Here is a 22,896-nt window from a genome sequence, read left to right as displayed (position 1 = left end):
AAATTTAAGTTCAAAACAGCTTGTAATTATTTTCTTCCAATTCCCCCCATCTCCCAAGATGGTCAGCTTGCTTTAAATAGCAATATTTTTTAATGATAGATGGAGGCTCAAACTTTGTTGGGCTCAGGAGCACAGGATCTGATATCCATTGATCCGAACATAGAAATGATGGCAATTGCAGGTAAGCTACAAATCTACAAAAGGCAATCAGAGCATTACAAGTTAAAAAATATAATTCATTCTGCGATTAACCTTTGTTGGCCTATGGGAACAAAAGCAAGATAAAGCACTACAGACTACAGCAGATAATGGAATAGAAATTGGACCTCATTATAGTCATTTTCAGGCATAAAACGGGTGCAAGAGACAATTTCAGGGACTAACACCCCCAAAGGACACCTGAAAGACATCCAACCGATATTGGGTCAGATAATATTTTAGACGTCCTTAGTGGATGCCTAAAATAGGCAATAGGCCTCTTGTATATGGAAATAAGGGGTCAAACTTCTGGTTGAGGCCTTCCCGCCAATAATCGATGTTGCAGAGTGGTGCAGGAGCCGGACAAGCACACTCGGGATCTGAAGCAGTCTGAGGGCAACCAGCACCAAATGGTAAGTCGTTTTTTTTTTTTTTAAATGCAATAAATGTGGTCCTGGGAAGTTGTGATTAGAGAAGCAGGCTGCAAGAAAATGGGCTGGGAAGCTGGGCTCTGCAGCACTGCTGGAATTTACAGGCAGTAGGCGCAGAAGCAGCGGCTAGTGATGGACCGCGCAACAAAATCCGTATCAGGGAGAGGCACACGCAGCAGTTCCTCACTGCTCTATTTTCCAGCCATTTCTGTCGCTATTCTGCCTGATTTGAGGTGGGATAATAAAGGAAATTCCAGTTCTTGCTTTCACAAACCATACAGAAGTCTTGATACTCACCTTTCAGGGTTTTGGATCTCTTCGGTCACAAAGTTAAGAGTGTCCCAACCGGAGTAAGAATATAATGCCGAATACAGAGCAAGGGCCATATCTCCACCATTCAGTTTGGAACCTTGAAAGGAATTTTGGAACTTATCCGTGTGCCCTGAAATAAATAATTCCAGGATAAGGAAATGGAAACATTCAGTGAGTAAGCCTTCCCAAGGCAAAGAATCTGAAACCTTTGTGATTAAATGTGCTTTTTAGCATAGCAAAAAATATTTTTCTGAGAAACAGCTCCACTTCCCAGCCTCAAAATCACAACGTAAATTTTGCAAGATGAGGCCCCGAGCGGAACACCTTACGTGATGGGGTTGCAAGTTGGAGAGGCAGGTGCAGGGCTGCAATATGCAAGCTGCTGTCTTTCAGATTAATCAAGGGGTCAGCTCACCCGATCGGCACTTACAATACTCCGGTGATTTAAATGAATCATTGGACGATTGGGAAGACTGCCAATGAGTCCCATATTCCCACTGAGCAAAGCTCTGCATTCAAGAGCCTTTCCTGATAAAATCTATCCTTGTATGTCGTGCAGAGTTTCTAAACATCCAATATCAAGAAGGAAGAAAGGAATTAATTTACAATTTACAATTATACAGCACTTTGCATATCCTCAACATGTCCCAAAGCACTTTATAACCAACTTTTGAAAAGCGAAGGGAGCAGCGAATTTGAACAAAACAAAGTCCCATGAAGAGCAAATAAATGAATTAATGACCAGATAGTTTCTGGTGGTGTTGGTTGAGGAAGAACAGCTAACTGCTCTTCAATTAGTGCGATTGGTCTTTAACTTTCACCTGAACAGTCAGATAGGGCCTTGCTTTAATCTCTCATCTAAAAAAACAGCTGTTTGGACAATGCAGCATTGACCTGTCCGCCTAGATTGCAATGCTCCCCGAAGGGCTAGTTAAGCCCACAACCTGCTGACTCAGATGGCCAATTCTAAGTGAGCGAGAGACAGAGCGAGAGAGCGAGACAGAGAGCACGAGAGAGCGAGAGAGAGAGAGAAAGAGAGCGCAAGCGAGCGAGAAAGAGAGCGCGCGAGCGAGACAGAGAGCGCGCGAGCGCGAGACAGAGAGCGCGCGAGCGCGAGACAGAGAGCGCACGAGCGCGAGACAGAGAGCGCGAGACAGAGAGCGCGACAGAGAGCGAGACAGAGAGCGAGACAGAGAAGCGAGACAGAGAGCGAGACAGAGAGGCGAGAGCGAGACAGAGAGGCGCGAGCGAGACAGAGAGCGCGCGAGCGAGACAGAGAGCGTGCGAGCGAGACAGACGCGCGAGCGAGACAGAGCGCGCGAGCGAGACAGACGCGCGAGCGAGACAGAGCGCGCGAGCGAGACAGAGAGTGAGACAGAGAGCGAGACAGACAGAGCGAGCGAGACAGAGAGGCGCGAGCGAGACAGAGAGCGCGCGAGCGAGACAGAGCGCGCGAGCGAGACAGACGCGCGAGCGAGACAGAAGCGCGAGCGAGACAGAGAGCGCGCGAGCGAGACAGAGAGGCGAGAGCGAAAGAGCGCGCAAGCGAAAGAAAGAGCGCGCGAGAGAGACACAGAGACAGAGACAGACAGAGACAGACAGAGACAGAGAGAGACAGACAGAGAGAAAGAGACAGAGAGAAAGAGACACAGACAGACAGAGAGAGCAAGAGAAAAGGAGAGCAAGAGAAAGAGAGAGCAAGAGAAAGAGAGAAAAGAGAGAAAAGAGAATAAAGAGAAGAGACAGAGAGAGAGAGAGAGAGAGAGAGACAGAGAGAGACAGAGAGAGAGAGAGAGAGAGAGAGAGACAAAGAGAGAGAGATAGAGAGAGAGAGACGAAGAGAGAGAGAGACGAAGAGAGAGAGAGAGAGAGAGAGAGAGAGAGACGAAGAGAGAGGGAGAGAGAGAGAGAGACGAAGAGAGGGAGAGAGAGAGAGAGAGAGAGGAAGAGAGGGAGAGAGAGAGAGAGAGAGAGAGAGAGAGGAAGAGAGGGAGAGAGAGAGAGAGAGGAAGAGAGGGAGAGAGAGAGGGGGGAGAGAGAGAGAGAGGAAGAGAGGGAGAGAGAGAGGGGGGAGAGAGAGAGAGAGAGAGAGAGAGAGAGAGGGAGAGGGAGGGAGAGAGAGAGAGAGACGAAGAAACGGGGGGGGGTCGCGGGCGGGAACGGGGGGGGGTCGCGGGCGGGAACGGGGGGGGGGTCGCGGGCGGGAACGGGGGGGGGTCGCGGGCGGGAACGGGGGGGGGTCGCGGGCGGGAACGGGGGGGGGTCGCGGGCGGGAACGGGGGGGGGTCGCGGGCGGGAACGGGGGGGGGGGGTCGCGGGCGGGAACAGGGGGGGGGGGGTCGCGGGCGGGAACGGGGGGGGGGGGTCGCGGGCGGGAACAGGGGGGGGGGGGGTCGCGGGCGGGAACGGGGGGGGGGGGTCGCGGGCGGGAACGGGGGGGGTCGCGGGCGGGAAGGGGGGGGGGTCGCGGGCGGGAAGGGGGGGGGGTCGCGGGCGTTAAGGGGGGGGGGGTCGCGGGCGGGAAGGGGGGGGGGGGGGTCGCGGGCGGGAAGGGGGGGGGGTCGCGGGCGGAAGGGGGGGGGTCGCGGGCGGGAAGGGGGGGGGGGTCGCGGGCGGGAAGGGGGGGGTCGCGGGCGGGAAGGGGGGGGAAGGGGGGGGTCGTCGCGGGCGGGAAGGGGGGGGGGGGGGTCGCGGGCGGGAAGGGGGGTCGTCGCGGGCGGGGAAGGGGGGGGTCGCGGGCGGGAAGGGGGGGGTCGCGGGCGGGAAGGGGGGGGGGTCGCGGGCGGGAAGGGGGGGGTCGCGGGCGGGAAGGGGGGGGTCGCGGGCGGGAAGGGGGGGGGTCGCGGGCGGGAAGGGGGGGGTCGCGGGCGGGAAGGGGGGGGGTCGCGGGCGGGAAGGGGGGGGGTCGCGGGCGGGAAGGGGGGGGGTCGCGGGCGGGAAGGGGGGGGTCGCGGGCGGGAAGGGGGGGGTCGCGGGCGGGAAGGGGGGGGGTCGCGGGCGGGAAGGGGGGGGGTCGCGGGCGGGAAGGGGGGGGTCGCGGGCGGGAAGGGGGGGGTCGCGGGCGGGAAGGGGGGGTCGCGGGCGGGAACGGGGGGGTCGCGGGCGGGAAGGGGGGGTCGCGGGCGGGAAGGGGGGTCGCGGGCGGGAAGGGGGGGTCGCGGGCGGGAAGGGGGGTCGCGGGCGGGGAAGGGGGGGTCGCGGGCGGGAAGGGGGGTCGCGGGCGGGAAGGGGGGGGTCGCGGGCGGGAAGGGGGGGTCGCGGGCGGGAAGGGGGGTCGCGGGCGGGAAGGGGGGGTCGCGGGCGGGAAGGGGGGGTCGCGGGCGGGAAGGGGGGGTCGTCGGGGCGGGAAGGGGGGGTCGCGGGCGGGAAGGGGGGTCGCGGGCGGGAAGGGGGGGTCGCGGGCGGGAAGGGGGGGTCGCGGGCGGAAGGGGGGTCGCGGGCGGGAAGGGGGGGTCGCGGGCGGGAAGGGGGGGTCGCGGGCGGGAAGGGGGGTCGCGGGCGGGAAGGGGGGGTCGCGGGCGGGAAGGGGGGGTCGCGGGCGGGAAGGGGGGGTCGCGGGCGGGAAGGGGGGGTCGCGGGCGGGAAGGGGGGTCGCGGGCGGGAAGGGGGGGTCGCGGGCGGGAAGGGGGGTCGCGGGCGGGAAGGGGGGTCGCGGGCGGGAAGGGGGGGTCGCGGGCGGGAAGGGGGGGTCGCGGGCGGGAAGGGGGGTCGCGGGCGGGAAGGGGGGGTCGCGGGCGGGAAGGGGGGGTCGCGGGCGGGAAGGGGGGTCGCGGGCGGGAAGGGGGGTCGCGGGCGGGAAGGGGGGTCGCGGGCGGGAAGGGGGGGTCGCGGGCGGGAAGGGGGGGTCGCGGGCGGGAAGGGGGTCGCGGGCGGAAGGGGGGGTCGCGGGCGGGAAGGGGGTCGCGGGCGGGAAGGGGGGTCGCGGGCGGGAAGGGGGGGTCGCGGGCGGGAAGGGGGGGTCGCGGGCGGGAAGGGGGGTCGCGGGCGGGAAGGGGGGTCGCGGGCGGGAAGGGGGGTCGCGGGCGGGAAGGGGGGGTCGCGGGCGGGAAGGGGGGTCGCGGGCGGGAAGGGGGGGTCGCGGGCGGGAAGGGGGGGTCGCGGGCGGGAAGGGGGGGTCGCGGGCGGGAAGGGGGGGTCGCGGGCGGGAAGGGGGGGTCGCGGGCGGGAAGGGGGGGTCGCGGGCGGGAAGGGGGGTCGCGGGCGGGAAGGGGGGGTCGCGGGCGGGAAGGGGGGGTCGCGGGCGGGAAGGGGGGTCGCGGGCGGGAAGGGGGGGTCGCGGGCGGGAAGGGGGGTCGCGGGCGGGAAGGGGGGGTCGCGGGCGGGAAGGGGGGTCGCGGGCGGGAAGGGGGGTCGCGGGCGGGAAGGGGGGTCGCGGGCGGGAAGGGGGGGTCGCGGGCGGGAAGGGGGGGTCGCGGGCGGGAAGGGGGGGTCGCGGGCGGGAAGGGGGGGTCGCGGGCGGGAAGGGGGGTCGCGGGCGGGAAGGGGGGGTCGCGGGCGGGAAGGGGGGTCGCGGGCGGGAAGGGGGGGTCGCGGGCGGGAAGGGGGGGTCGCGGGCGGGAAGGGGGGGTCGCGGGCGGGAAGGGGGGGTCGCGGGCGGGAAGGGGGGGTCGCGGGCGGGAAGGGGGGTCGCGGGCGGGAAGGGGGGTCGCGGGCGGGAAGGGGGGGTCGCGGGCGGGAAGGGGGGGTCGCGGGCGGGAAGGGGGGTCGCGGGCGGGAAGGGGGGGTCGCGGGCGGGAAGGGGGGGTCGCGGGCGGGAAGGGGGGGTCGCGGGCGGGAAGGGGGGGTCGCGGGCGGGAAGGGGGGGTCGCGGGCGGGAAGGGGGGGTCGCGGGCGGGAAGGGGGGGTCGCGGGCGGGAAGGGGGGGGTCGCGGGCGGGAAGGGGGGGTCGCGGGCGGGAAGGGGGGTCGCGGGCGGGAAGGGGGGTCGCGGGCGGGAAGGGGGGGTCGCGGGCGGGAAGGGGGGGTCGCGGGCGGGAAGGGGGGGTCGCGGGCGGGAAGGGGGGTCGCGGGCGGGAAGGGGGGTCGCGGGCGGAAGGGGGGGTCGCGGCGGGAAGGGGCGGTGGGGGTCGCGGGCGGGAAGGGGGGTCCGCGGGAAGGGGGGTCGCGGGCGGGAAGGGGGGGTCGCGGGCGGGAAGGGGGGGTCGCGGGCGGGAAGGGGGGGTCGCGGGCGGGAAGGGGGGGTCGCGGGCGGGAAGGGGGGGTCGCGGGCGGGAAGGGGGGTCGCGGGCGGGAAGGGGGGGTCGCGGGCGGGAAGGGGGGTCGCGGGCGGGAAGGGGGGGTCGCGGGCGGGAAGGGGGGGTCGCGGGCGGGAAGGGGGGTCGCGGGCGGGAAGGGGGGGTCGCGGGCGGGAAGGGGGGGTCGCGGGCGGGAAGGGGGGGTCGCGGGCGGGAAGGGGGGTCGCGGGCGGGAAGGGGGGTCGCGGGCGGGAAGGGGGGGTCGCGGGCGGGAAGGGGGGGTCGCGGGCGGGAAGGGGGGGTCGCGGGCGGGAAGGGGGGGTCGCGGGCGGGAAGGGGGGTCGCGGGCGGGAAGGGGGGGTCGCGGGCGGGAAGGGGGGGTCGCGGGCGGGAAGGGGGGGTCGCGGGCGGGAAGGGGGGGGTCGCGGGCGGGAAGGGGGGTCGCGGGCGGGAACGGGGGGGGTCGCGGGCGGGAACGGGGGGGTCGCGGGCGGGAACGGGGGGGGTCGCGGGCGGGAACGGGGGGGTCGCGGGCGGGAACGGGGGGGTCGCGGGCGGGAACGGGGGGGATCGCGGGCGGGAACGGGGGGGTCGCGGGCGGGGACGGGGGGGGGGTCGCGGGCGGGAACGGGGGGGGGTCGCGGGCGGGAACGGGGGGGGGGTCGCGGGCGGGAAGGGGGGGGGTCGCGGGCGGGAACGGGGGGGGGGTCGCGGGCGGGAACGGGGGGGGTCGCGGGCGGGAACGGGGGGGGTCGCGGGCGGGAACGGGGGGGGTCGCGGGCGGGAACGGGGGGGGTCGCGGGCGGGAACGGGGGGGGTCGCGGGCGGGAACGGGGGGGGTCGCGGGCGGGAACGGGGGGGGGTCGCGGGCGGGAACGGGGGGTCGCGGGCGGGAACGGGGGGGGGGGTCGCGGGCGGGAACGGGGGGGGGGGGTCGCGGGCGGGAACGGGGGGGGGGTCGCGGGCGGGAACGGGGGGGGTCGCGGGCGGGAACGGGGGGGGGGGTCGCGGGCGGAACGGGGGGGGGGGTCGCGGGCGGGAACGGGGGGGGGGGTCGCGGGCGGGAACGGGGGGGGGTCGCGGGCGGGAACGGGGGGGGGTCGCGGGCGGGAACGGGGGGGGGCGGGGGGAGCGGGGGGGGGGGGTGCGGGCGGGGACGGGGGGGGGGGCGGGGGGGGTCGCGGGCGAAGGAGAGCGCGACAGACAGAGAGACAGAGAAAGAAAGAGGGAGGAGAGAGAGAAAGAGACACACAGAGAGAGACACACAGAGAGAGACTGAGGGGGGCAGGGAGAGACAAGAGACAGAGACGGGGAGAGAGAGAGAGAGAGAGAGAGACAGACACAGAGACGGGAAGAGAGAGACACAGGGACGGGGGAAGAGAGAGAGACAGAGACGGGGAAGTGAGAGAGACAGAGACGGGGAAGAGCGAGAGACAGAGACGGGGAAGAGAGAGAGACAGAGACGGGGAAAGAGAGAGACAGAGACGGGGAAGAGAGAGAGACAGAGACGGGGAAGAGAGAGAGACAGAGGGGGGCCGAGAGAGAGACTGAGGGGGGCCGAGAGGGAGACTGAGGGGGGCCGAGAGGGAGACTGAGGGGGGCCGAGAGGGAGACTGAGGGGGGCCGAGAGGGAGACTGAGGGGGGCCGAGAGGGAGACTGAGGGGGGCCGAGAGAGAGACTGAGGGGGGCCGAGAGAGAGACTGAGGGGGGCCGAGAGAGAGACTGAGGGGGGCCGAGAGAGAGACTGAGGGGGGCCGAGAGAGAGAGACTGAGGGGGGCCGAGAGAGAGACTGAGGGGGGCCGAGAGAGAGACTGAGGGGGGCCGAGAGAGAGACTGAGGGGGGCCGAGGGGGAGAGAGACTGAGGGGGGCCGAGGGGGAGAGAGACTGAGGGGGGGGGGGGGGAAAGAGAGAGAGAGTGAGGGGGGGGGGGGGGAAGAGAGAGAGTGGGGGGGGGGGGAGAGAGAGACTGAGGGGGGGGCGGAGAGAGAGACTGAGGGGGGGGCGGAGAGAGAGACTGAGGGGGGGGGGGGGAAGAGACTGAGGGGGGGGGGGAAGAGAGAGACTGGGGGGGGGGAGAGAGACTGAGGGGGGGGGAGAGAGAGAGGGGGGGGGGAGAGAGACTGAGGGGGGAGAGAGAGAGAGGGAGAGAGAGAGAGAGACTGAGGGAGAGAGAGAGAGAGCGCGAGCGAGAGCGCGGGGCTGGGGGGAGAGAGAGAGAGAGCGAGAGCGAGAGCGAGAGAGAGAGGGTAAGGGGAGAGAGAGGGAGGGGGGAACGGGGCAGGAGAGAGGGAGAGAGAGATGGAGGGAGGGGGCGAGACGGGGCGGGGGAGCAGGAGGGAGGGATGGTGCGGGGCGAGACGAGACGGAGCGGGGCGGGGCGAGTGCCGAAACCAAGCGCAGGCAGCGGAAGGAGTGTGCGGCAATCCAGGTTCCCCCACCTACTCTTTCCTTCAACCACTCTCTGCCCCACCTGTGACAGTGACTTTAATTCCTGCATTGGATTGTACAGCCACCTGAGAACTCACTTTTGGAGTGGAAGCAAGTCTTCCTCGATTTCGAGGGACTGCCCATGATGATTATAATGATGATGACCTGCCATCTATTCCATCATTGTGGGTGCCTTGTGTACTGTCTCACCTTGGAACTCATAATCCGATCACGATCAGACCCAACACCAGCAGCACCAACCTTCTCCGCAATCACCTGATGCTGCACAGACGGAGGACATCAGCACCCGAGCACATTGCTGCCCGGGAGGCGAGGGATGGCCTCACCAAGGCCAGATTTACTTCTCTTGATGCAGTACACCTGGCTGCCACATGATGCATCAGGTTGACACCACCCCACACCATCATAAAGCATCCCTCCAAGCCATTCATCACCATTGCGGGGAGTACCATTATGTTTCACCATTCACTACAACTCGCTAAGCCACTTGTTTGACAGCACATTAACAGAAAGTTTACATGAACATTGGATAAAACACCCAAGTAGCTATCATTGTGTGTTGTTAGTTGTTATGATTACACTAGGAAGAGGGCGAGTGTGAGGGGTGGCTAGTGAGATGGGGATGTGATAATATAGATAGAGAGAGAGGGATGGGTGGAGGTGCAAGCTAAGTTGATGTGAGTAAGGATGTGCAGGAGCAGGGTAGGGAACGCAGAGTGATGGGGATGATTGCACCCAGGTCCTCTTGACGACATCCCTGCTAATGACCTTCTCTCCAATGTACAACAAGGCTGTGCTGGTCTCCTGGGGAGGTCTCTTCCGCCCATCGGAAGGGAAGAGGACCTCCCTGCATGCTCTGATTCCCTCCGTAAGCATATGGAGGGAGTCATGGGAGAACCTGAGTGCAGTCCTGTACCTCTGCAGTAACTGTCAGTGTTTGCAGCACTTCAATGCTGTAGAACACTGAAAGCACAAGTGTCAAAATAAATTTAGCTACGGTCTCTTTAACAAAACCAGATGAGGCGTCATGACTTACATCACCAGACCGGCTCCTCTAATTGGACCTGGAAATGCGCTGGGTGAGCTTAATAAGCCCCATCATTTTCTGGAGCGGGATGGAGCTAGCAGTAGTGCCGCGACCCACCATCGTGTACCCTGGCTGTACCAGACCTGCCAAGGTAAGGAAAATCTTGGTTTGTTTCCCACCTGCAGCCAGCCAGATGGTGGGACTGTCTGGCTGCGGGCAGATAGACTTGCGGTACTATGCCAGAGAGAGGAGGGATTAGGTGGGGCTGGGGGCTGGACTCAAGCCTGGGGAGGAAGGCAGAGAAAAACATGGGAGGGCCTGGCGAATGATTGGCAGGTAGGAGGGAGAAAACATCAGGGGCGGTGGGAATCAGAGGCCTCGTGGGGTATCTCCAATTGGAGGGGGGCGGGTTAGGCAAAGGCGCTGGATCCAGGCGGTATGCGTCAAGGCACTTACCACCTGGATCCAGCCCTCCTCGCCTTCCATTAGCTGTCGGGTTTCCCAACCAGCCAGAGTTACAAATTTAAAATGATTGTTAAATCTGAGGCACGCCAGCCTCATTATAATATTTAAATTGGTGCCCGACCTCCTGGGAGCGGGTTGGCTGCCCTCCATGCCACCTCCGTTAAAACTGGAAGTGAGCGGGTTCTGGTCAGAATTCTAAACACTAACCTCCCACCCGACCCCAACCCTCCCGTTTTTTGGGGTTAAAATCCACCCCCCCCGCCCCAGACCGAGGGAAACAGAGAGGCAGAAAGAGAGAGAGAAAGAGAGAGAGAGAGAGGGGGGATCAGAGAGAGAGAGAGAGACACGTACATTTTAGCTGTTAGTGTAACTTATCACTGCAACTTGTCTTCAATATGTCAGAGAATTTAAACAGCATGAAATCTTTGAGCATTTAGTTACTTTTCAAACACAAAACCAGTGTTTGGCTTTGTCATAACGCTGGTGGTTTAAACCCAATTAGAAATGTGTTACCTTGACATAGCTTCACTATCCCAGCTATGATGATGATGATCAAGGCAACCACTTTAGCGAAGGTGGACACCACCTGTACAGTAGCTCCCCATTTCACTTTGGCACAGTTTACCAACGTCAGTAGACCTTTGGATTCAAAACATGTCGTTATTTACTGAAAATTCAACAGAAATCTCTTTGCTAGAGAGATCCAAAACTAATTCTACTTGCCTGCTCTATGCCTCTGTATCTGCCTTTGCTTCAAATATTTATTCAATTTTCTCTTCAAATCAATAGTGTCTGTCTCAGCCACATTAACTGCTGTGTAAAAAATAAATGCCACCACCTTTTCTCATCACCCTCTTAGTGACCATTTTAAATATGACCCATCAGCACTGACTCCCCAGAAGAGGAAATAGTCTTTACCTAATCACTCCATCAAAACCCTTCATAAATATGGTAACTCTCTTATTAAATATCCTGTTAGCTTTCTCTGATCCAGTGGAAATAGTCCCAGCATTTTAACGGTCTTCTCATAACCATGGATTCCCATCATGACTTCACCTTTTGAATTCACAATGGATGCACTCTATGGTTTTAAGGTCCTTTCTGTAACGGAATACGCAAAACTTGCACACAGTACTTAAAGATTACACATTTAATACAGTACCCACCACTTAAACAGCCCACATTTAAATTGGGCAAATAGCACGAACAAATTACTGTTACCATTGTTAATTACAAAGTCAGCTCTTCCAGCTTGTTAAACTCGCTGGCTATTTTGGGTAAAACTAGGTGTTCAGGAAGTAGTTTGCACCTCGTTATGGTCTATTTCTTAAAAAATTACATAACATTGGGCTGAAAATTGCAGTCGGAGGTTTCCTGGTGGTCCCGGAGAAAACTACGATTCCGGTCTGAGGCCTTTATTCACTGCGTAGCACACGGGAAGATATCTTCCACGTACGGACGCATCTGCTGGAATCAATCACTAGTATTCTTATTGATAATAATGGGAGCTCTGTTTGTACGGACTCCCATTACTATCAATGAGAACCCCTCCCGACCTCCCCAACAAGAAACATAGCACAATGAATAAAAATCTCTCATATTTAAAATTAATTGAAATTAAATGTAATTGAATGTTTTAGAAAAATGTTTATATATTTTGGAATTTCTTTTTAAAAATGTGTTTTAATAGGGTTAAAAATAAACTTGCCTTAATGGACAGGGTTTTTAATATAAAAATGAATGATTAAATTTAATTTTTCTATGTTTTAAAAGTGTTACGCTGCTAAAAGTAGCCTATCCGCCTGCTTTTACGAGGCGTAAAAGTTTGAAGGACATTCACTGGGCAAGAGTTGGGCAAATAGCCCAATCGCTGCCCCGCAGAGGCCCTTCTCCCGGGGATGCGTAGAATCTGTCGAAAGAAATGTTGACAGATTGGAAAAGACGGTTCTCGGCGCACGTGCATTGCGTGCCAAGGACTGGCTTTTGCGAGCCTCACCAGGTCCGTGCCACTTTATATGCACTCGGCGAGGCTGCAGTTTTCGGAATAATAACGGAGCAAGCAGTTCAGGTCCAATTAATCCAACCAGCTTTTTATAAAAGACAAGTTTTATCTTTGGTACAAAAGTAAAATACTGCAGATGCTGAAAATAATAAAAACTAAGTGCTGGAAATACTCAGCATGTCAGGATGCAGCTGTGGAGAGAGAAATATTTCAGAACTGAAAGGTCATCGACCTGAAACCTTAACTCTGTTTCTCTCTCGACAGATGCTGCCTGACCTGCTGAGTATGTCGAGAATGTTTCTGTTTTTATTTTATCTTCAGTCTTCGTTGGTAATCTACTACCCCTGCCAAGCTTCAAGGCCTTACACAGACAGACAATCATTGTGAGAGAGGAACATTACGTTAAACAAGCATTACAGATTAAATCACGGCATGCCTTTTCTATGCAAAGTAACAATGGCACTACGCACAGGTTCATTTAAAGGGATTTCTTTTCCATTTGAAGGTTGAATTAGTGTCAAAACCTTTTGATCATGTACAAACTAAACTCGCCATAGAAAGTTAAGTCTTGTCCATTCCAGTCGAAGTACCCTTAATGTTATAAGAAATGTTGCCAGTAAACTGCGCGGATGCGTGGTGTTCAAATGGGCCCCACATAGACAGCTTGCCAACCTTTCAATAGATAAACTGCGCATGCGCAGTATTTTGAACGGCCCGAAAAAAAATTACAGGAAACATTGGTTAGAAGTTAATTTTTGCCAACAACCGCTTTGGCACTGAAAATTAACTATTACAAGTATGGAATGTCATTCCTTCAGTTTTTCATGTTTGTGAGAGATTTTTACAAAGTAAAATTTTAATTTTCTACATATTTTTTACTTTCTTAATTTGGTCTTTTTCTGTCTCTATTGCTCTTGATGTACCTGATTTGACATTGAATTCACCCATTCTAATTTACACTTCCTTCTCAAACCGTGTGCTGTTTATTTCACAATCCTTCAATCTGATTTTTTTCAGGAGATACACAGTTGCTTTCCCTATTCACTCAGATCCCAGGTGTTCAGTTTCCTTTGCTGCCATCTTATCAGCTCGCATCTTCAGCTACTTGCCACACAAACATTGTAAAAACCTAAACATGCAAGAACAAGTCTAACGGCAGATATCATTAGATGTCCTACTTCAGCAACATTTGGCTCATTAACATTTACACAGTGATCCCTATTATAAAAGGCACAGTGATCCTATTGTAATACACCGTGATCCCCATTATAACGCTAAGTGATTCCCATTATAATCCTGAACATTGCTCTCCTATTTTAATGCACAGTCTGAGTAGAATGTACAAAAAGCAATTTTTAAATGTTATTTCCTGTCACCTGTTTAAAAAGAAACTGTCTTGTGTTGGAACATAGGATTTTAAGTAACTATTTTGATAAATATAATTTTTGTAACTTTGAATACTAAGACTTAACCCGCCCCCAACTCTCTGATCGTAATGAATTTTTAAAAAATGATTAAAACAGGTCAAATATATGGTGACTTTATTGCAGCATCTTCTCCATCCATTTTCTCCCGACTCACTCACTCTGCAATACTCCTGCCTATCACTAACACCCAGATAGCTGCTTCCACCACAATATATATATAATGGAAGCTAAGATATTGGCCCAGATTTTTCAGTCAGCGGCTGCCGCTGACCTCGAAGAAAACGCCCCACAAAGAACTAGCAATCTCCGTGGCATTGATTTGATCTTTCCCAACATTAATTTGATTCTGATGCCAACTCAAGGGGATCTCTAGCGTCCCACAACAGTGATGATATCAAGCAGGCCAAGCAGCCAATCACATTAAAGAATTCTCTCACACAGCAAAGCAGGAAGTAAAATGCACCGACTATCCTTCACTTTTTATAAATTTTACAGAGAGCGATATAAAGATTGGGACATACACATGGGATTAAGGTAGAAGTTGAAATATCAAACTTGAGATATATAATTTTATCATAATATAAAAATGTGACATTCCACAAATATAAAATTAGTTTTTCAGGGCCAGAAAGGTCATTCAGTAGTAATTATGACACCATTAAAAACCCCGTTACACCTCATTGAACAAAATTTTTTTTAAAAAACGAAAAAGTTAACAATATTACGTGCAACTTAAAGGAAAAAGTTCACTCAGTGATTTCTAAAGATCGTATTCTGCGGGGTCTTCAGCAGTGGAAGAGCAGGGAATCACTGACAGAAATTTCGGAATTTCCGTGTTGAACTGTACATGTGTGGACGCCAGAAGTTGCTGTCCGTTTCACAGGGAAAGAACGGTGGTGAATGCTGACAGTTTCACCGTCATAACAACCGCAAAATCCAGGCCAATGAAATGAATCTAACACTTCAACACTTGATAAGTATACATTTTTTCCCATTATATCTAATTTGGAAATCTGTCAGGCTGCAGCTTGACAGATTGCACGCATCTCGGCAGTGAGGACATTTGCAAGGGCAAGATTGCGGTATTTACCCATAACTTGCCGAGCACCCAGCAAATGTCCTCAAAATTCTTGCGTCTGATAAAAAAGCAGGCACTTAGCCTACTTTTACAGGCATAAGCGTTTAAAAACATGCAAAAATATTATTAAATTTAAAAAACATATTTTTAAAAACCGTGCCCACTGCATTACATTTATTTTTAATCATAATTAAAAACCTTTTTAAGAACTCGGGAAAAAAATTCTCAGATATTTATTAACTTTAATTTCAATTAAGTTTAAATTATGTGAGGTGTGTTTTTTTATTTTTTATTACATGTGTCTAGTGTCATTTTTTTTCTCATTAATAGCAATAAGAACTCCTAGATACGGAGTTCTCATTGCTATTAATGAGCAAGCTGTGGAATACAGTACCTGATTTGCTGAGCAGTCACACATGACTGCACCTTCTGCATGGGAACCTGGAGGACGGGAGCACGCTTCGCAGCGTGGGAAGCGAAGGCCTCCCCACCGAAATCGCAGGCTCCTCTGGAACCACCAGGTAAATTCGTAAAAATGTTTCAGGTCGGAGGCAATTTCCCGCGGGAAGCCTCCAACCGGAATTTCAGAGCCAATATTGTGCCCAGCCAACTTCAAATTCTAAGAATTCCGACATTATATATTTTAATATGAACTTGCAGTGAGGCTAACCCCTCCTTTTTAAAAAAAAAGGAAGCTAAGGCAGCTGAATTCGAATAATTTGTTCTTTTATCTTGTATTTGCTTTCCTAATACACGACTCTCATGTGAGATTTTAACCCAACACTAACAAGGTTAAACTTGCATTGAAAAAACCTGTAACATAGTAAAACTTCCCAAGGCGCTTCACAGGAGTGTAATGAGATTACACAGAGTCAGAAAGAGACAAACGAGGTCAAATCCTGTTTGGCTGAAATTTGTTTGAAGTTGTTTATATCTGCGGGTTTCCTCTGATGTACCACTGTAGGAAGTAGTTCTAAGTGGGGAAGTTACAAGCCAAGCTTAAAGAAATGTTCTATTTTACCTTTAATCATTCATTATTTAAAAAAAATATGATTTCCCATAAAATGATTTTCACTTGATAGAAACACAGAAATTTACAGCGCAGGAGGCGGCCCTTTCGGCCAATCGTGTCCGCGCCAGCCAACAAAGAGCCGCACAGCCCTCGGTCAGGAGCCCTGAAGGTTACATATAAACCAATGAACAATGACGGAAAGGTAAAGTGCATCCAGCCCAACCAAACCGCCTGAAACAACTGCGACACACCTTGCACAAACATTCTACACTCCACCCCATCTGAAGCCATGTGATCTCCTGGGAGAGGCAAAAACCAGATAAAAACCCAGGCCAATTGGGGGAAAAAAAATCTGGGAAAATTCCTCTCCGACCCATTCAGGCGATCAAAACTAGTCCAAGAGATCACCCCGGTCGTATTTGATTCCCTGCAGTACTTACCAACGTATCTGCGCCAGCCAACAAGAGGTTATTCAGTCTAATCCCAATTACCAGCTCCAGGTCCGTAAAGTGCCTATCCAAGCACCTTTTAAATGTGGTGAGGGTTTCTGCATCCACCACCCGTCCAGGCAGTGAGTTCCAGACCCCCACAACCCTCTGCGTGAAGAAGCCCCCACCCCCCCCACCCTCAAATCCCCTCTGAACCTTCCACCAACCACCTTAAAACTATGCCCCCTCGTAATTGACCCCTCCACCAATGGAAATAGGCCCTTGCTATCCACTATATCCAGGCCCCTCAAAATTTTGCACATGTGCAGCGTCCAGAATCCAGAACTCTTGGGACTGAGGTCGATCCTGATTCTGCGTTTTTCCAGACTTTGGAACGTCTTTCTGAAGTCACGCATCCGGAAACAACAGAGCCCAGGTTTGGGTATTTCGGAATGTCAGAAAGTGGGGGGGGGGAGGGGGGGGGAGGGGTAAGAGAGGTGGGGGGGGGGGTGCTCGCCAAGGAGCTGTTCAGGCCGCTGGCCCCGTCGATGAGGTCGTCGGGCGGGGCCCAACTGCCAAAGAGTTGTTCAGGCGGGGCCCCACCAAAGAGGAGCTGTTCGGGTGGGCCGGCGATGAGGCCCCAAAGTAAAAGCAGCAGCATTGAGGTAAGGGAAGCGACGGCAAGGCGAGGCCCGAGGTCAGGCAGCGGCGGGACCGAGAGGTCTGCAGGGTCGGCGGGTCCGGATTCCGGAACATTTTACGGATTCCGGACAACCCTGCCACCAATCAGTCCAGAGTCCAGATTCCAGAACTCCGGATTTTGGACGCTTCATCTGTACACCTCAATGAGGTCTCCTCTCATCCTCCTCGGTTCCAATGAGAACAAACCCAGCCTCTCTAATCTGTCCTCATAACTAAGATTCTCCATTCCCGGCAGCATCCTCGTAATTCTCCTTTGCACCCTCTCTAGTGCAATCACGTCCTTCCTATAATACAGCGATCAGAACTGCATGCAGTATTGCAGCTGTGGCCTAACCAGAGTATTATACAATTTAAGCATAACCTCCCTGCTCTTGTATTCTATGCCTCGGCCAATAAAGGCAAGCATTCCGTATGCCTTCTTACCCACCTGGCTTGCTACTTTCAGGGATCTGTGGACAAGCACTCCAAGGTCCCTTTGTTCATCTATTAAGTGCCCTACCGCTTAATGTGTATAACTCTTTCCTTATTAGCCCTCCCAAAGTGCATTACCTCACACTTCTCCGAATTAAATTCCATTTGCCACTGCTGTGCCCACCTGACCAGTTGATTGATATCCTCCTGCAGCCCATGACTTTCCTCTTCATTATCAACCACAGCCAATTTTAGTGTCATCTGCAAACTTCTTAATCATACTCCCGATATTCAAATCTAGATCATTGATATATACCACAAAAAGCAAGGGACCCAGTACTGAGCCCTGCGGAACCCCACTGGAAACATCCTTTCAGTCACAAAAACATCCATCAACCATTACCCTTTGCTTCCTACCTCTAAGCCAATTTTGAATCCAACTAGCCACTTTGCCCTGGATCCCATGGGCTTTAATTTTTGTGACCAGTCTACCATGTGGTAGACATCAAAACTGACTTATCAAAAGCTTTGCTAAAGTCCATATACACTACATTGTATGCACTACACTCATCAACCCACTTGGTTACCTCCTCAAAAAATTCAATCAGGTTAGTCAAACACTATCTTCCCTTAACAAATCCATGTTGACTGTCCCGAATTAATCCTTGCCTTTCCAAATATAGATTTATCCTGTCTTTCAGAATTTTTTCCAATAATTTTCCCACCACTGAGCTTAGGGTGACAGGCCTGTAATTATTCGGCCTATCCCTTTCTCCCTTCTTAAAAAAGGGTACCACATTAACAGTCCTCCAGTCTTCCGGCACCATGCCCAAATCCAAAGAGGACTGGAAAATGATGGTCAAGGCCTCTGCTATTTCCTCTTTTGCTTCACTCAACAGCCTGGGATGCATTTCATCCGGGCCTGGGGACTTATCCACTTTCAAAGCTGCTAAATCGCTTAATACCTCCTCTCATTATGTTTATTTCATCCAGAATTTCACACTCCTCCTCGGTAGCTGTATCTGCATTGCCCTTTTCCTTTGTGAAAACAGACGCAAAGTATTCATTAAGAACCATACCAACGTCTTCTGCCCCCACACAGAGATTACCCTCATGGTCTCTAATAGGTCCTACCCTTTCTTTAGTTATCCTCTTGCTCTTAATATATTTATAGAACATCTTTGGGTTTTCCTTAATTTTACTAGCCAAGAATTTTTCATGCTTTCTCTTAGCATTCCTAATACCCTTTTTAATTTTAATTCTTAACTTTCTATATTCCTGCAAAGATTCTATAGTATTTAACCGTCCATAAATGACATAAGCTTTTTTTCTTCATCCTCCCCTGTAAGTCCCTAGACATCCAGGGGGCTCTAGAATTGTTATTCCCACCCTTTTTCTTTAAGGGCACATGTTTGGCCTGAGCCTTCCGGATCTCCTCCTTGAATGCCTCCCACTGTTCCAACATTGTTTCCAGTCCACTGTGGCCAAATCACTCCTCAACTTAGCAAAGTTAGCTTTTCCCCAATTTAGGATTTTTATTCCAGGCCTATCCTTGTCCTTATCCATAACGAACTTAAATTTCACTGAATTATGGTCACTGGCACCAAAGTGCTCTCCCGCTAATACCCCTTCAACCTGCCCAGCTTCATTCCCCAAAACTAAATCCAAAACCGCCCCATCCCGTGTTGGGCTTGTTACATATGGACTAAAAAAGTTCTCTTGAATGCATTAAGAATTCCACACCCTCTATACCCTCTTCACAATATATTTGTCCCAATCAAAATTTGGATAGTTAAAATCCCCTACTATTACTGTCCCATGGCTTTTGAACTTCACAGCAATTTGCCTACATATTTGCTCCTCTATCTCCCTCGCACTGTTTGTGGGTCTATAATACACGCCCAGCAGTGTGATCGCCCCTTTTTTATTTTTCAATTCGACCCATATGGCCTAATTTGATGATCGCTCTAACAGATCATCTCTCCTCACCGCTGTAATAGTTTCTTTAATCAATAACCGTGACCCCTTTTTTACCCCCCTCTCTGTCTTGTCTAAAAGTCCTGCAACCAGGAATATTTAGCTGTCAAACCTGCCCCTCTTTTAGCCATGTCTCTGTAATGGCTATAATGTCATACTCTCAAGTATTTACCACCTTATTCGCTGTACTCCTTGCATTAAAGTATATACCATTTAGCACAGGAAGACCTCCTTAATTACTACTTACTAACCCTTGTTTCCTCTGTCTTACAGATTCGCTTTCTAAGTTCTTGCTATCCAATTTCTGCTTTACTTCCTTCTCTATTGAATTTGTTCTCAGGTTCCCATCCCCCTGCCAAGCGAGTTTAAACTCTCCCCAACAGCGCGAGCAAAACTCCCTACGAGGATATTGGTCCCGGCGCTGTTGAGGTGCAACCTGTCTGGTTTGTACAGGTCCCATCTCCCCCAGAAGCGGTCCCAATGCCTCAGGAATTTAAAGCCTTCCCTCCTACACCAACCCTCCAGCCACGTGTTCATCCTCCCTGATCCTTCTATTCTTGCACTCATTAGCACGTGGCACCGGTAGTAACCCGGAGATTACTACCTTTGTGGTCCTACCCTTTAATTTTCTTCCTAGCTCTCTAAATTCTGCCTGTAGGACCTCATCCCTGTTTCTACCTATGTTGTTGGTCCCGATATGGACCATGACCTCTAGCTGTTTACCCTTTCCCCCCCAGAATGTCCTGTGTCCGCTCTGTGACATCCTTGACCCTGGCACCAGGGAGGCACCATACCATTCTGGAGTCACGTCTGATGGAAAAGAAATGTGATCAATAATTTATCCACAGCAACCAACCATCCATCTTAATTAGGCATAAAATAATTGGTGTATACACTAGGTTCCTTTCAGGGTATTGCATCAAATACTGTCAGTTTGCATAAACTAAACTGGGTGAAGAATGCCAGCATGAACTGTGAAGCAAGGAAGGAGAGAACAGTGCCTCAATGTCACTAAGAATTGTCTGAAGTATTTAACAATGAGATTTAGAAAGAGAATAGCAAGAGATCCACAATAACTTGTAATTTCTTTGCAAAAAGAGGTAAACCCTACCATTTTTGCCAGCCTTCCACGAATATGTGATACACGTTGGGTATATATACTCTGCGTATTCAGTCTAACTAATGGCTATAGGCCTATATTCAGGGCTGAATTGTCCATTTATTTTTACATTGTTGCTTAGTTTTCCAAATTGGCATATAGGGAGCTGTCAGGCCGAGAGATGCTGGGGATCCAATTTATAAGAAGCCCCACAAAGGATGAACCATTGATTCCACTTAAAATTTTCTATCCCTACTGCACTCCCTATTTTATTGCCATCTACATAAATATCCTGCTTGCAGAAATTAGTTGCAACGTAGTCACGAAAGCAAAGTAGAAACAGGGGGTCCAAGCATAAACCCCTATTGTACTCATCACTTCCCTTTTGTCTGACATGCCACTGCTCACTCGAGTACTCTTCCTATTTTTTTTATTTAATTATACATTCTTTCCTGGATTCCTATAGGTTTTAGTTTATTATTTGTTCATGTGAGACTTTTTGTATTGTGACTTCACAATAGGGCTTCCAGGCCATAGGGCTCCTCAAGCCTGCTTCGCCATTGGGGAAGATAATGGCAGAACTTCTACATCAACTCCACTTTCCCGCCCTATCCTTATTACCCTTGATTCTCTTGGTGCCCAAAAATCTATCGATCTCAGTCTTGAATATACTCATCAACTAAGCATCCACAGCTCTCTGGGGTAGTGAAGTCCAAAGATTCACAACCCTGAGTGAAGACATTTCTCATCTCACTCCTAAATGGCCGACGTCTTAGACTATGGCCTCTAGTTCAGAACTCTCCAGCCAGGTGAAACAGCCTCTCAGCATCTACTCTGTCAAGCCATCTAAAAATTTTATACGTCTCAATGAGATCACTTCTGATTCTTCTAAACTCCAGAAAATATAGAATTCTAGAAACTTACAGCACAGAAGGTGGCCATTCAGCCCATTGTGCCTGTGTTGATGCTTAGAAAGAGCAGCCGTGCTTAGTCCCACATCCCAGCTTTTTGCCTGACACCCTGCAAACTCCGCATCCTCAAGAACTTGGCATGGACTGGTTGGGCCGAATGGCATGTTTCTGTGCCATATCTCCTATGTACCTGTCCAACTCCCTTTTAAACATTATTTATGGAATCAACTTCCTCCAACTTTTCAGGTACCATGTTCCAGATCCTGACAACTCACCTCCCCTCTGGAACTTTGGTCAATGATTTTGAATCTATGATCTCTGGTTATTGACCCAGTCACCAGAGGGAAGAGTTTTGATCTATCAAAACCTCTCATCATCTTAAAAACCTCTATGAGACCACCTCTTAACCTTCCTTGTTCCAAGGAGAACAGTTCGAACTTTTCCAATATCTCCTTATAACTGAAGTGCTTTGTCCCTGGTAACATCCTGGAAAATCTCCTCTGTACCCTTTGGAAGCCCTTTACACCTTTCCTGAAGTGAGATGCCCAGAATTATCCACAATACTTCAGCTGAGGCCTAACCAGTAACTGATATCATTCGAGCATGATCTCTTAGCTTTTACATTATAGTCCTCTATTAATAAATCCAAGTAACCCATGTGCTTTTTTAGCCAACTTTAAGGAAATGCATATAGAAACATAGAAAATAGGTGTAGAAGGCAGCCATTTGGCCCTTCTAGCCTGCACCACTATTCAATAAGATCATGGCTGATCATTCACCTCAGTACCCCTTTCCTGCTTTCTCACCATACCCCTTGATCCCTTTAGCTGCAAGGGCCATATCTAACTCCCTCTTGAATATATCCAATGAACTGGCATCAACAACACTCTGCGGTAGAGAATTCCACAGGTTAACAACTCTGAGTGAAGAAGTTTCTCCTCATCTCGGTCCTAAATGGCTTACCCCTTATCCTTAGACTGTGTCCCCTGGTTCTGGACTTCCCCAAAATCAGGAACATTCTTCCTGCATCTAATCTCTCCAGTCCCGTCAGTATTTTATATGTTTCTATGAAATCCCCTCTCATTCTTCTAAATTCCAGTGAATACAGGCCCAGTCGATCCAGTCTCTCCTCATATGTCAGTCCTGCCATCCCGGGAATCAGTCTGGTGAATCTTCGCTGCACTCCCTCAACAACAAGAACATCCTTCCTCAGATTAGGAGACCAAAACTGAACACGATATTCCAGGTGAGGCCTCACCAAGGCCCTGTACAACTGCAGTAAGACTTCCCTGCTCCTATACTCAAATCCCCTAGCTATTGAAACATAGAAAATAGGTGCAGGAGTAGGCCATTCGGCCCTTCAAACCTGCACCGCCATTCAATGAGTTCATGGCTGAACATGCAACTTCAGTACCCCATTCCTGCTTTCTCGCCATACCCCTTGATCCCCCTAGTAGCAAGGACTACATCTAACTCCTTTTTGAATATATTTAGTGAATTGGCCTCAACAACTTTCTGTGGTAGAGAATTCCACAGGTTCACCACTCTCTGGGTGAAGAAGTTTCTCCTCATCTCGGTCCTAAATGGCTTACCTTTTATCCTTAGACTGTGACCCCTGGTTCTGGACTTCCCCAACATTGGGAACATTCTTCCTGCATCTAACCTGTCTAAACCCATCAGAATTTTAAACATTTCTATGAGGTCCCCTCTCATTCTTCTGAACTCCAGTGAATACAAGCCCAGTTGATCCAGTCTTTCTTGATATGTCAGTCCCGCCATCCCGGGAATCAGT

At 53.0% G+C, this 22,896-nt stretch overlaps 1 protein-coding gene across 3 annotated transcripts in view; it reads right to left on the bottom strand.

Moving 5' to 3' along the window:
- LOC139264359 (Y+L amino acid transporter 2) overlaps positions 1-22,896 on the bottom strand; it is a 146,228-nt gene that overhangs the window by 44,573 nt on the left and 78,759 nt on the right. For all 3 annotated transcript variants that reach the window (XM_070880670.1, XM_070880671.1, XM_070880672.1), the window contains 2 exons: positions 10,571-10,696; positions 927-1,071 (listed from right to left, as the gene is read on the bottom strand). In XM_070880670.1, the coding sequence (XP_070736771.1) occupies positions 927-1,071; positions 10,571-10,696 (271 nt within the window). The remainder of the gene's footprint in view (positions 1-926; positions 1,072-10,570; positions 10,697-22,896) is intronic.

Source organism: Pristiophorus japonicus, chromosome 5 (genome assembly GCF_044704955.1).
Source record: "Pristiophorus japonicus isolate sPriJap1 chromosome 5, sPriJap1.hap1, whole genome shotgun sequence".
In the NCBI taxonomy this organism is placed as follows: domain Eukaryota; kingdom Metazoa; phylum Chordata; class Chondrichthyes; family Pristiophoridae; genus Pristiophorus; species Pristiophorus japonicus.
Note: the sequence above shows the minus strand (reverse complement) of the source record. Positions and strands in the feature narration are given on the sequence as shown.